The following is a 12,474-nucleotide window of genomic DNA, read 5'->3' on the forward strand; positions in this document are numbered from 1 at the left end:
TTATTTTTCTATGTAAACCACTTTGAGAACTTTGGTTGAAGAGTGAAAAATATCCATAGTAGTAGTAGCAGTAATAGCAGCAGCAGAGCGGTATATAAATATCTGTGGTGGTGGTGGTGGTAGTAGTAGTAGTAGTAGTAGTGGTATGGGCATGCAGCATGGCAAAGGCAAAGATGACAAAGCTCGTCTTCCTTCCTGCCTTCCCGGCAGGCCTCCCTGAACAGCGGCATGAGGTTGTGTGCACAACCGCTCTACGTCCTACTTGAAAGCCCAGAAATCTTCCTAAGCAGAAATAAATCTAAAGCATCACATCTGCAGTTGACTTAACTGGCTATCATGTCTGCGATTCACTTAACTGAGCATCACATCTGCAATGGACTTAATCGAGTAGCAGTTCACACATCCGGCTGCCTCCCCCACCCCCTATGGATCTGGCAATGGTATTTTCAAGCCTGCAACCTCCTTGGAGCACTTATGCGCATTTATTTTCCATTGGGATGATAACATCACAAAGACTTGTGGCATCCCGCATCAACAGTGAGTTCTGAGTTGCAGTTTTGAAAGATGATGACTGATGCAATTCACTTAACTGAAAGACCCTGCTCCTGTTTATTTGTGCTGCGGCAGGCAGGCGGGTGATTCCTCTTGAGCTATTTTAGAAGGCTAATGAGAGAGCTGAATAATTATGGAGTACAGTAACATCGTGCATATGCTAAAACTGATATTTTCCTCTTTTTTGATTGTACAAAAAAGGGCTGGTGGGTTTTGTTACAATTTCTGTATCAACAGAGAAAACAGCTGTAAAGAATTGCTGAGATAAGACGACTGCTCCTTTTGTTACAAAGCCGATGTAATTAAAGGAAGAGAAGTGGCTATTGAAGGTCTGACAAAAAGTAAATCTCCTGTGTCTTGTGGGGGAGAGGGGGAGAAATCAAGTTCTAAGGGAAGTTTTTTTTTAATGCATGGAATAAGTTACTGCTAGGCTAGCACACTCCCACATATGGGGAGTGCCTGAGGGGCCCTAATGAAGGCAGAGGAGACTAAAATTAAGAAGAGGTGGCATCCTGAATGAAAGCAAAAATCTTGAAGGTTTCTTTTAAAAGGAAAAGAACACGTTCACTTGGGTCCCCTCCTCTAGCTTCCATTGTGCCTTCTGGCTTCTGAGGCTTTTAAGAGAAGTTTTGAATACTATGTCCCCCAAACTCCCTCTCTGTCACCGTAACATTTAGAACAGAGAAGTCTGGAAGAGCTGTGAGCTTTGCATGACTGCTGGGTGGCTGAGGCTGAGAGGGAGCAGCTTACCTAAAGCGTGAGTTCATGGCAGGGGCATGATTGGGGAGGAAAGCTGGTCTTGTGGTTGCAAGCATGAGTGTTCCTTTTGTTAAACAGCATCCACCTTGGTTTGCATTTGGATGGGTTGCCAACATTCCATTGCCTGAATATGGGTGTGTGTAGTGGGGTGTGTGTGTCCTGGGGGCCGGGTCATCCTAGAAGCCTGAGTAGCAATGCATTTGTCAAAACAACAACAAAACAAGCCCCATGATTTCACAAAGCCTCTTGTCCACACAGACCATCCCACGTAGACAAAGAGCAAGCGGCAGGTGAAAAAACTAAGAGAATCCCTCAGGCTTACACACACACACTACATCCCCACACTTGCCCACTGAAAAGCTTTTTTGATCTGCCAGAAGTGGTGAGTCGGTGAGCAGGAGTCTGTAGGTCTATTTATATTTGATAAGTAAACAATTAGCCACTTGCAAGATGTAAATAGAACCAGGCAATGGCTCCTGCAAGTTTGCAGAGCAACTGGGGCTTCTTTTGTGAAGTTGGTTGTTTCTTTTACATGATCATATGGACTTCACTCAGACTTCAAAGGGCTCTGCCAATAATGGGGGGGGGGGGCGGGACAGCATCCCGTTCCGGACAAGAGATTTTTGCCTCAGATACGGGACTTCCCGTATAATACGGAACAGTTGGGAACGCTAGACTGACAAAATCTCTAGGGGAGCATCTGCATGCTTGAATGCAGAAGGTCCCAGGTTCAGCATCTGCAGGAAGGGCTGGGAGCAATCCTACGTGAAACCTTGGAGAGCCACTCGAAGGTTGTGGACAATACTGAACTCGATGGACCAGTGGCCTGGCTCAGTAGAAGGCAGCTGCAGTAGGTCTCAGTCCAGCTTGCCTCGAGGAAACCCACAAGGAGGGCAGGAAGGCAATCGCCCACCCTTGCCTGAAGCAATTAGGACTCAAGAGCAGTGTTCCCTGGAAGGCCACGTGTTGTTGATGGCAACTTCCATAAATTGCAGCTGGTGATGCTGGGAGTTGTATCCAACAACACTTGGGAACCCCTGTTGCAGGGAACACTGCTCAAGAGGTGGACTGTCTTTGAATATGGACGTCCCACATAAGCCACGGTGACTAATTGCCACTGACAGACCTTTCCAGACCACTCCTCTGTGGATCTGGCTATACACAATAACCAAATGTGACAATTAATGGCTTTAAATCCCACACCGATCCAAATACTGGAGAGGCCGGACTGGGCTGAGATAAATGGGCTTGCTTCGAGAAAGGCCTCTCCTTGCAATCAAGCTGGTGAAGAGCTATACAAGCAATTCACGAGCTAGGAGCTATCTATAGCCTGGCATGTCCCTGCTGTTCAAGGCTCAGTGGCCACAGGACTGCTAAGCAGGACTTTCCAGACCTCAACAGCTCAGGAAGCATCCTCATTCCTGTCACTACCCCCTACCCAACTTTTGCCTGCTCATTGCTCAGGCTCTAAGGAAAACTCAGCAGAAATAAGACCCCTGGGCATGTGAGCATGTTCACCAACCCCGCCTTAGTGGCTTGCACTGTACACATGGATTGCTTCTAAACCAATGTTCTGATTCTGCTCACAAAACCTTACTGTAAACAGCAGAGATATTTAGGTCGTCCCAGTGAGTTGGCCTCTTCATTAAAGGGCAACAAAGCTTTTTTAAATTTGTTTATGTTTTTATCTTTGCAAGTTGTAATGAGTGCATTGACTTCCTTTCTTCAAAAAAGCAACACAAGGAATGAACAAACTAATTAAAAATAATCATGAAACAAGCAAGCAAATAAAATTAAGTCAACTATAAATACAAGTAAAATATGATCTAATAGTTGCCAGCAATAAAAACAGAATATTCTACTGGACATGATCATATCTGTGTCTGTGTCCTGCCATCCGTGTGTATGAATTTACATTTAAAGTAGACACAAGGGAGACTACAATGCAAGAAGCAGGAGATGGAAACAAGGGGAGAACAAGCATTTATTTACATAAGCGGGAGGGCTAAGAGATTATGCCAATGCCTTCATGGAAGGATGATCCAGCTACAGATAAAGAGTTTAAGTCCTATTGATTCTGTGGGTTTGCATCTTGCCCATCAGCCAAGGAGGAGAGTTGGACTTGAGGTAGGGAGCATGCATCGCCCCCTTGGCCAAGCAGGGTCCATGCAGGTGTATATTTGGATGGGTAATGGCGCAGTGGGGAAATGACTTGATTAGCAAACCAGGGGTTGCCGGTTCGAATCCCCGCTGTATGTTTCCCAGACAATGGGGAAAACGTATATTGGGTAGCAGCAATATAAGAAGAAGCTGGAAGACATCACCTCATACTGCATGGGAGATGGCAATGGTCAACCCCTCCTGTATTCTACCAAATACAACCACAGGGCTCTGTGGGCGCCAGGAATCAACATCGACTTGATGGCACACTTTACCTTTGGCTACATGTGAGCACTATCTGTTGTAAGATTGTCCCCCTGCATGCAGAAGGTTCCAGGTTCACTCCCTGGCAGCATCTGCCTGAAACTCTGGAGAGCCACTGCCAGGCAGTGTAGACATTATTGAGCTAGGTAGGCAGCTTCCTATCTTCCTGTGTTCTCCGAGTCCACCTGCAGCTCCTTCTGCCCCATTTCTCCCTCTGCGACATGCACCATCTCACCAACTATCAATGACTAGAAGAGACTACCACAAAATACATGCATCCTTATCTGCATGCATCCATATTTATATTTGTGTGCATTTTAAAATCTAAAAGGAGAAACAAAAAGCTTTCTTGCCTTACCATCTCCAACAAACTGCAGAAGGGCGAGATCAATCCGTCTCTTCCATGGTGACCCCTTCTGGAGAGCAATCCCATAGCCTGTGGTGGCAAAGATGTACCCACTGCCAATGGTCACGAGTTTGCACCCCTCGTCCCGCCCAGCCTTGTAATTCAGCACAGCAGCATCGTAGATGAAAGCGTCCAACTTCCTGAAATCAAATATGATATTTTACAAACCAAATCATGCAGGGCGGGCAATGCCTTGTTGGCTCCCTTGTTGTTGGGGCCCAATTCTTTACCCATGCCTTATTCATGTCACAGCTGGATTACCTTAACACGCTCTATGTGGGGCTGCCCTTGAAGAATATTCAGAAACTGCAGCTAGTGCAAAATGCAGCAGCTAGAATTTTATCTGGAGCTGCCCGCTGGGATCACATCACACCCATTTTGAAAGAGCTGCACTGGCTGCCGGTTCGTTTCCGGGTCGAATTCAAGGTGCTGGTCTGGACTAATCTAATCTAATCTAATCACTGTTTTATAAATGTTGTGAGCTGCCCCGAGCAGCAATGTACTGGGGGGCGGGTATAAATGTTTTAAATAAATAAATTTCTATACCATCCGATATGTCAATCTCTAGGTGGTTTTGACCTTTAAAGCCCTTAACGGTTTGGGCCCTGGATACCTGAGGGACCCTCCCAAGAGGTGCTGCCCACTTGACGAGGTCATCTGAGGGGGCTCTGCTTCGGGTGCCGACAATGAGTGAGGCGTGGCTGTTGTGCATGTGGGACGGGGCCTTCTCAGTCATTGCCCTCAGATTCTGGAATGCCATCCACTCTTCAGTCTCCCACACAGTTTTAGAAAGCATGCAAAATCTTGGCTTTTTACCCAGGCTTTTATATGATTGTTCCTCTTGCTGCTGCTGTGTATCTTTTATGGTTAGATTGTGCTTGTTATTTAATCTTTTCACCAGATCTGTGTTTTTATATTCTAGCTGATAGCTTAATTGTGTACTTTTTGTCGTCTCGTTTTAACTTTTGTGTGAATGGCCTTGAGATTGTTTTAAGGAAAGGTGGTATAGAAATTTAACAATACAATAAAATAAATACATTCTTCTAACTGCCCAATAGTTAGAAGTGTCCGTTGGTGTGATGGCAGGTAATGGGGCTCATTCTCATGATTATGAACAGGGTAGTAGATCAGCCTTGCCCCAGTTTGGGAGCTGTGCACTGTCCATTTTATGCTCATGTGTGAACGGAAAACAAGGTCAAAGGCACCAGCAGTGACCGTGTGCTAAGGTCAGAGGGCTTTCCCTCCTACCTCCTTAAAGACCTGTATACAGCTGCTGCATAGCAGACAAATATTTCCTCCCCCCCACCCTGCTTTTTTACTCACAGACAATCATAAAACAAGAGTGTGCACAGCTCCCCAACTAGAGTAATAACATAGGAAGATGCCTTCTACTGAGTCAGACCCTTGGTCCATCCAGATCAGTATTGTCTACTCATACTGGCAGCAGCTTCTCCAAGGTTGCAAGGAGGAGTCTCTCTCTCTCTCTCTTTTTTGATGTCAGGGAGGCCAGAGTGGCCCCATCTCCTAAGGCAGGCTTGCACAGCATAATGCCCAGGGGCCAAATCCAGTCTGCGGGGACTTTTTTGCTGGCCCTAGAGGTGACCCAAAGTTTTGTGGTGCAACCTGCTGCTTGCCCCATGGCCCTGGCAGAGGTAAGTCTCCTTTCAAAATTAACCTTTGCAAGCTTTGAAAGTATATGAGGGGCTGGGAGGAGGAAAGGTTGCTCCTTTTCTCCTCATGCTGTGGATAACTTATAATTGCGTTCATTAGTATTCTTCATGAGCAATAATTGCTTTTATTGATATTTCATAATTAATGTGATCATTCAACACTGACACACCAAATCAGCCTACTGGGGTTTTTGTGTTAGAAGGAGTGCCCAGTGCGCAAGCATGCTGTCTCCCATTCAAATGTAAACCAGGGTGGATCTTGCTTAGCAAAGGGAACAAGTCATGCTTGCGACCACCAGACCAGCTCTCCTCCCATTGTAGGATGGGTCTCCTACATTGGTCCGTAGAACAGGTTTTCCCACTACAGCTCCCATAATCTCCAGCCAAAGGCCATTGCAGCTAGGGTAGGGATGCTGGGTCAGTAGCTGGGAATCCCTGTCCCCTACCCAGAATCATGATACAGCCACTTTACTGAAGCTAAGCCGGTATGGATCTAATCAGTGCCGAGATGGGATACTCTCTGGGAATCCCTCTGTATACAGCCTTTATTGTAGACAGGTACAGATCTGTGCACTGGTATGTTATGTTGAACACAGCTACAGAAGTACACTTCCTATCTGAACCATGAATGTGAAGGCTCTGTATCCAAGTTAACTTAAAACAGGGATTCTCAAACTTGGGTCCTCAGGTGTTATTGGACTTCAACTCCCATAATCCCCAGCCTCAGTGGCCTTTGCTTGAGGATTATGGGAGTTGAAGTCCAATACCACCTGAGGACCCAAGTTTGAGAATCACTGACTTAAAATGAGCACAGGTACAGCCATTCACACAAACACATCTACGGGCATACAGACTCGTACAGCAGAATGTCTGAATCAGACATTCCTTTTAACATGGAATAGTGTTTCATATACATTGAGCTTGTCCTCACAACCATCTGTTTCTGGGAAGGAGAAGGTAAACCAGAGTAAAGGGGCTCATCTCAGGAATCCCTCCTACCCAGCTCCTGCTTAAGTGAGTAGCCCAAACTTTTTAACCCAGGTCTAAACTGAAGTAGGGCAGAAATGCCTGCTGCCCAACCTCAGAATTCAGTCATCTGGGCTATCATGCTGGGTTTGTGAGTTCCCGGGAGCCAGCAGCCATGTTTAAGAAAGAGTTCTGAGGACAGCTGGGCCAGGCAGAGTGGGGCTGCTCCAGAACTGAGAGCAGCCTCTCCGCTGCTCACACAATGCATTGTGGGATAGCTGGAGGCTCCGGTTCCCAGTTTCAGCTATGGGGAATGTACATGAGCTGTAGAGCTAAAAGGAGACTCTGGTCATCTGGGAGCAGGAAGGTAGGATCCTGCCTTTCCTCCAGCCCACCCCCACTGAGCCGTGAGAACAATCTCACCGAATTCTTATCAAGAACAAAATTAATTTTGTAAAAGAAGATCAAGAACCAATACAACTTATTGTTTAAAATGCATCATGATGCCAGAACGTGACTCCGCCTATAGCAGAAAACACAGGTGGATAAGAGAGGAAGGTGAAAATTAAATGGTTTGAGCCGCAGCTCTCTTGACTGCCGCAGCTCAAGAACACACTTTAGAGCCATCTAAAAACTATTTGGGGCAGCTCCTCTTTTAAGTGGGGGGAAATGCCACTAATAATGAAGCCATAGCTTCTTCTTGGAAATAATCTTCCCTGATCAGACCCGAGGGGAAAGCTGAACATGTTCGGCTCTGGTGTTTAAACAACAATAAATCTGCATTCAGGAGAGCTGGAATTTGCAACTTGTATTAATTATGCAAATTAAGCTTTCTTCCACTCCCTCTACATATACACACAGACCATCCATACAACCAAGCAGGAGTGGGGTGGGGAAGATGGGGGTTAAGGCTGTATCCAAATCATCTTCCACCCAAACGTTGCTGGGAGCACAGATGATCTGTGCTGTGCCAAGCAGCGTGGACCTCCAGAGGCTGGGATGGACACACTCTGGCTTCCAGATACCCCTCAATGCACCGCGCAACGAGCATGGCGCATTGGGGTTTCCCTGGGAATCTGTGCACTCTAGGCACCTGTCTCTGTGACTGCTCATCTTGCACAATCAGGGCAGCTCACACCCTTAACCGTGGCTAACAGCCGGGCTATAGAGCCAGGTGTGGTGGCGTGGGCCTGGCTGCTCGTGAGAACAGCCTTACACACTTTCCTTCAAAGAAAGCTAAAGTCAGTGGTTACCCCTGCTAACTGGGCAAAGAGGCACCTTTTAAAAGTGGCAATTCTCTTGTATTGAGCAGGGGGAGAGCAACTGGCCCTATCCATCCCCAGCACAGCACTCCTCCAGTGGCTGTTGCTGGTGTCTCTCTTAGGTTTCTTTTTTAGACTGTGAGCCCTATGCGGACAGGGGAGCCATTTTACTTATTTATTTATATCTCTCTATGTAAACAGCTTTGGGAACTTTTGTTGAAAACAGTATATAAATATTTGTCATATCATATCGTATCGTATCGTATCGTAAAAGAACCAGCTCGGACTCAGCAGAAGGCAGCATCAAGTGTTAATTAGGAGCATCCATAGCAGAGCACCCGCCTTACATGCAGAAGGTCCCAGGTCCAATTCCTGGCACCATCTCCAGGTAGGGGGAGGAATTATCTTTCTCTGCCTGTAACCTTGGAGAAGTTGCTGTCAATCAGTGCCGACAATACTGAGCTAGATGCCCCAAGGGTCTAAGTACAAGGCAGCTTTACAGGAGCATCCACAGCTCCCACTGTCTTTCCCTCTTCTTTGGGGTATTCTTTACAGTTGTTTGGGCCATCTCCTTGCTGGCTTCTCCAAGTAAACACATCCTTCCACATCTACTTTTCCCTACTTGAAGTGGCTGATTCAGACCGAAGGAGGAAAGGATTTCTTTTTTCCTTGAGCCAAAATGCATAGGCATTTTGCAGAAGAGGAGGGGGTGGAAAGCAAATGGCTTTGCACGGATCCATAAACATTTCCTAACTCAGCCCCCAGGAGGCCATTTTATAGGAACACTCAGAAGGCAAACGTGCCAGGCCCCAAACAAGTATTTTTAGTCTATGACTCACAGAAAGCCGTGATCGAACATGAGGGTTGAGACTGATCGTTAAGCCGAAAGACAGAACTTCTACTGGTTTAACTAGTGGCTTCCCCTGCTCCATTTCCAGCAAATTCCTCACATGCTGTCACAAAAGCAATTGTGGTTTTCATCTCAAAGAGATACACAGAGGTAAATTTCACACAGACTCAAATGGCCCTGATTCATTCTGATGGCTCCAAGGGATCAGTGGTAAAGAATGCTGCATGTTTGTTTGTTTTTTAAACTGCAGGGGGAAACTCCCAAAGGGCAAACAGATATGTGGCCAAAATAACCTCTGGCTTCTGAGATTTCAGCAGGCATTACTAGAATACTATCATGCTTATCTTCACAGCCATAAGGACTAGAAACCCTGTACTTAAAAAAAGAAAGAATGCTGAGATTCTTAGAAACAGAGCCCTGAGCCCTGTTCTGAATTCTGTGCAATTTCTGTGCTGACACAGAATCATGGCAGGCATCCAGCCCTGATTTTGTGCATCCTCAAGTGCTTCCAGAGATTGCTCACATGGGGACCCCTATCCTGAAAGCACCCAGAGTCCTGAGCATGGATGGGGAAAAAACTAGAGCAGCATTTTTATCTTGCAAGATTAAATCCCAACATTACATAAGACTGTGCCAAGACTTTTATCACCACTGTTGCTTGTAGAGTGTGTAGCCATCCATCACCATGCTAGAAAATAAGATTTCACTGACAGAACCTTGCTCCTTAACTCAAGAGAGTTAAGCTGTAATAAAAAGACTTGTTGAGAGAGAAAGTAGAAACAAATTGCTCCAACGCTCGCTGCAATCCTGGTGTTCATTACATATCTTTTGCATTAAGTTTTCAAAGTCAACAAGACTAGCAATAATTCAGTACCACTGTCTCTAAAGATGGAGCCAGAGTCACCATGTCACTCAAGGAAGAAGAGACGGAACGAGGCATGAGGCAGTCACAGGGGCCTATCTTGTCCCCAAAGTGGCAACTGCTCTCCAAGGTGTCTGCTCTCCAATAAAGATGGGGACAAGCATTGAGGATAGGAGGGGCACAGAAATGAAGAATAATTCTTCCCTGATTTAAAAAATTGCAGCCATTTGAGGGTCAAGCCAAATGCACACAAGTCTTTGAGCAGAGAAAACTACAAATCCCACAAGTCTTGTAGGGCACGATATTTCTGAGCATCCTTAGAAGCCACTAAGATACCTCCCCAGAGGTTTGCATGGCTGCTGCTGCTATTTTTCTATTTTTATGTTGTTGTAAGCAGCTTGAAGCTGTGGGGAGATGGTAGCAGAACTCTTTTAATCAACTAGTACATGATAAATAGGCCAGACCACTCATCTGGACTGCCTGCCACTGGAAGAAGGGGCTCCCTCCTACTACGGATTCTGCCCCCACTCCAACAAACATAAGAAACTTATTCACAAGCCTGGTTACCCCAGGCAGCTCATGTCGTCCAGTCCTGGGTAGTACAGCTCTTCTACCCAGGGCTTTACCAAGGTAAAATGAACCTACGGTTCACTGCCAGGTAGCTGGGCTCCCTACCAGCCCATGGCCGTTTTTGGCAGATAGCCGGGAGGCGGGGGGGACAGTTGCGCAGAGTGGAGCATCTGCAATACTAAGAGCAGCCACTTAGGGTTGCATGCTACATTCCGGGTCCACGGTGGACCCAGCATGAGCTTTCCCCCTCCCACTGGCAAATCTGCTGATTGCTGCCCCAGCACAAGTGCTGGAGTGCGATCGGCGAAGATATGGACATATGTTGATCATCTGTAGGGAGGCAGGTTGAGCTGAAACCTCCAGCCCTCCAGAGTGCAAGGATAAGTGGCCGTGTGAAGGACCTCAAGGTTTGGTTTTGGTTTTTCACTTGCATTTGGGAGGTTTTGAGAATACCTGACTGCAAAACTCAGATGGCTTCTGAAGTGAACAGAGAGATGTTCCTCTCTCACACACCCCTCATTGAGAGGACCAATATGCATTAAGCAGAATCAAGGTAGATTTCCTCTTATGGATATATGAAGCTGCCTTACACAGGCTGTATTTGCACACAAGTCCAGTGGACCACGGGTTACGCCCCCCCCCACTCCAAATTCAGGTGTAACAGCAAGACTGCAGGGGGGGGCGGGAATGGCTGTGCAGGCTTCCTTCTTGCAGGAAGGACAGCCTGCACAACCCATCACAGCCAGAAAGAGGGAGCAGCTTCCTCCTTCAACTCCGGTTTCAAGGAGCACAGCCTGCAGTTCGGCATTTGAATGTAACGCAGGCTGCTTTAAGCCTCAGGTTGGGGTGGGGGGAAGCTCACTACAACCTGAGAGTTCAAAGTCGAGTTAGGAGAGTGGAACCTCGGGTCACTCTCCGCAAGAAACCAGAGTCTGGAAGGGTTGTCCTGCATTTGGATTTTCAGGTTGTTTGGCAACCTCTGGGCCCTTCAGCACTGGTTTCGCATTACCTACTAATGTGGCCACAGCGTCAAATCCACCTAGACTGGCAGCTTTAAGCCAGCCTGTGGTTATTTCTGCATGAATCCTTGTTCTAAAGGTACCTCCTGATTGGAAGGGGAGAGAGCAGAGACTCATCCAGAGATGGAACAGGCACCCTGCTCTGAAGCCGCGTGATTTTGCTGAGTGTCTGCATCAAGATCCAAACACACCCAGTGCAAACAGGTGGCAGAATTATTCCTTCCCATGAGACAGAACAACCTAACTGGAAGGAAAAGACCATGCGGACCCATGGCGGGCAGTTTCCTCTTTGACTGTCAATGAACCTTTATTCATTCTGAAGAGTCTTTATTCATTTAGCTCTTTTTGCAACCAGTCCTGAGGTGACCCAGCCAAAGGCAGCTTTGTGGGTCTACTGCAGGGCTGCTCAACTTCGGCCCTCCTGCAGATGTTGGCCTACAACTCCCATAATCCTTGGCTATTGGCCACTGTGGCTGGGGATTATGGGAGTTGTAGTTCAAAAACAGCTGGGGGGGCCTAAGTTGAGCAGGCCTGGTCTACTGGAAGGTCACCTGCTCCTTCCCGTGTTCTGTCCAAATGGAGAGCTTTTTCAGACTGATTGTGGAAAGACTCAAGTCTTCCCAACACATGTCATGCAGTTTGACAAATGGAGCTTCCTTGCACTTAACAGGCTGCAGCTTCTTGTGGGGGGGAAGATTCTATGGAGCGTTCTGAATTACTTGTCCAAAGTAAGTCAAAGTGACACAGTCCCATCACTCAGGCTCTCTTTAGGGTCATTCTCGTGCCTCTGCGGAGCTTCAGAATCACTTGTCTTTTTCCTGTCAGAGACCGCAAGACAGAGAAAAACCCAAGCGTGTGCCTAGTGATGATTTTTTGGCTCAGAGGGGGCCAGTAATATGGAACGCTTACTGGTCACTTTGGCCATTCCACTGGCACCTCACTAGCAGATGCCATTCCAGCAGTTTTGGGGAGGAGATTGGAAGGGGAACAAAATAGGCAGCAGCCCCCACCTCCCCAGCAGTTGAGGTGAAAGTTCTCCATGGAGAACGTTGGCCAATCATCATATTATGATTTCATTTGTTTTACTTCATTCATTCATTCATAGGTCAAAGATGATCCAAAGGGGCTCAGTAT

General features: G+C 46.8%; 1 protein-coding gene across 6 annotated transcripts in view; it reads right to left on the reverse strand.

Moving 5' to 3' along the window:
- Positions 1-12,474, reverse strand: part of GRIN2A (glutamate ionotropic receptor NMDA type subunit 2A) — a 158,078-nt gene that overhangs the window by 13,062 nt on the left and 132,542 nt on the right. For all 6 annotated transcript variants that reach the window (XM_053276429.1, XM_053276427.1, XM_053276428.1 and 3 more), the window contains one exon: positions 4,094-4,281. In XM_053276429.1, the coding sequence (XP_053132404.1) occupies positions 4,094-4,281 (188 nt within the window). The remainder of the gene's footprint in view (positions 1-4,093; positions 4,282-12,474) is intronic.

Source organism: Hemicordylus capensis, chromosome 13 (genome assembly GCF_027244095.1).
Source record: "Hemicordylus capensis ecotype Gifberg chromosome 13, rHemCap1.1.pri, whole genome shotgun sequence".
NCBI classification, from domain to species: domain Eukaryota; kingdom Metazoa; phylum Chordata; class Lepidosauria; order Squamata; family Cordylidae; genus Hemicordylus; species Hemicordylus capensis.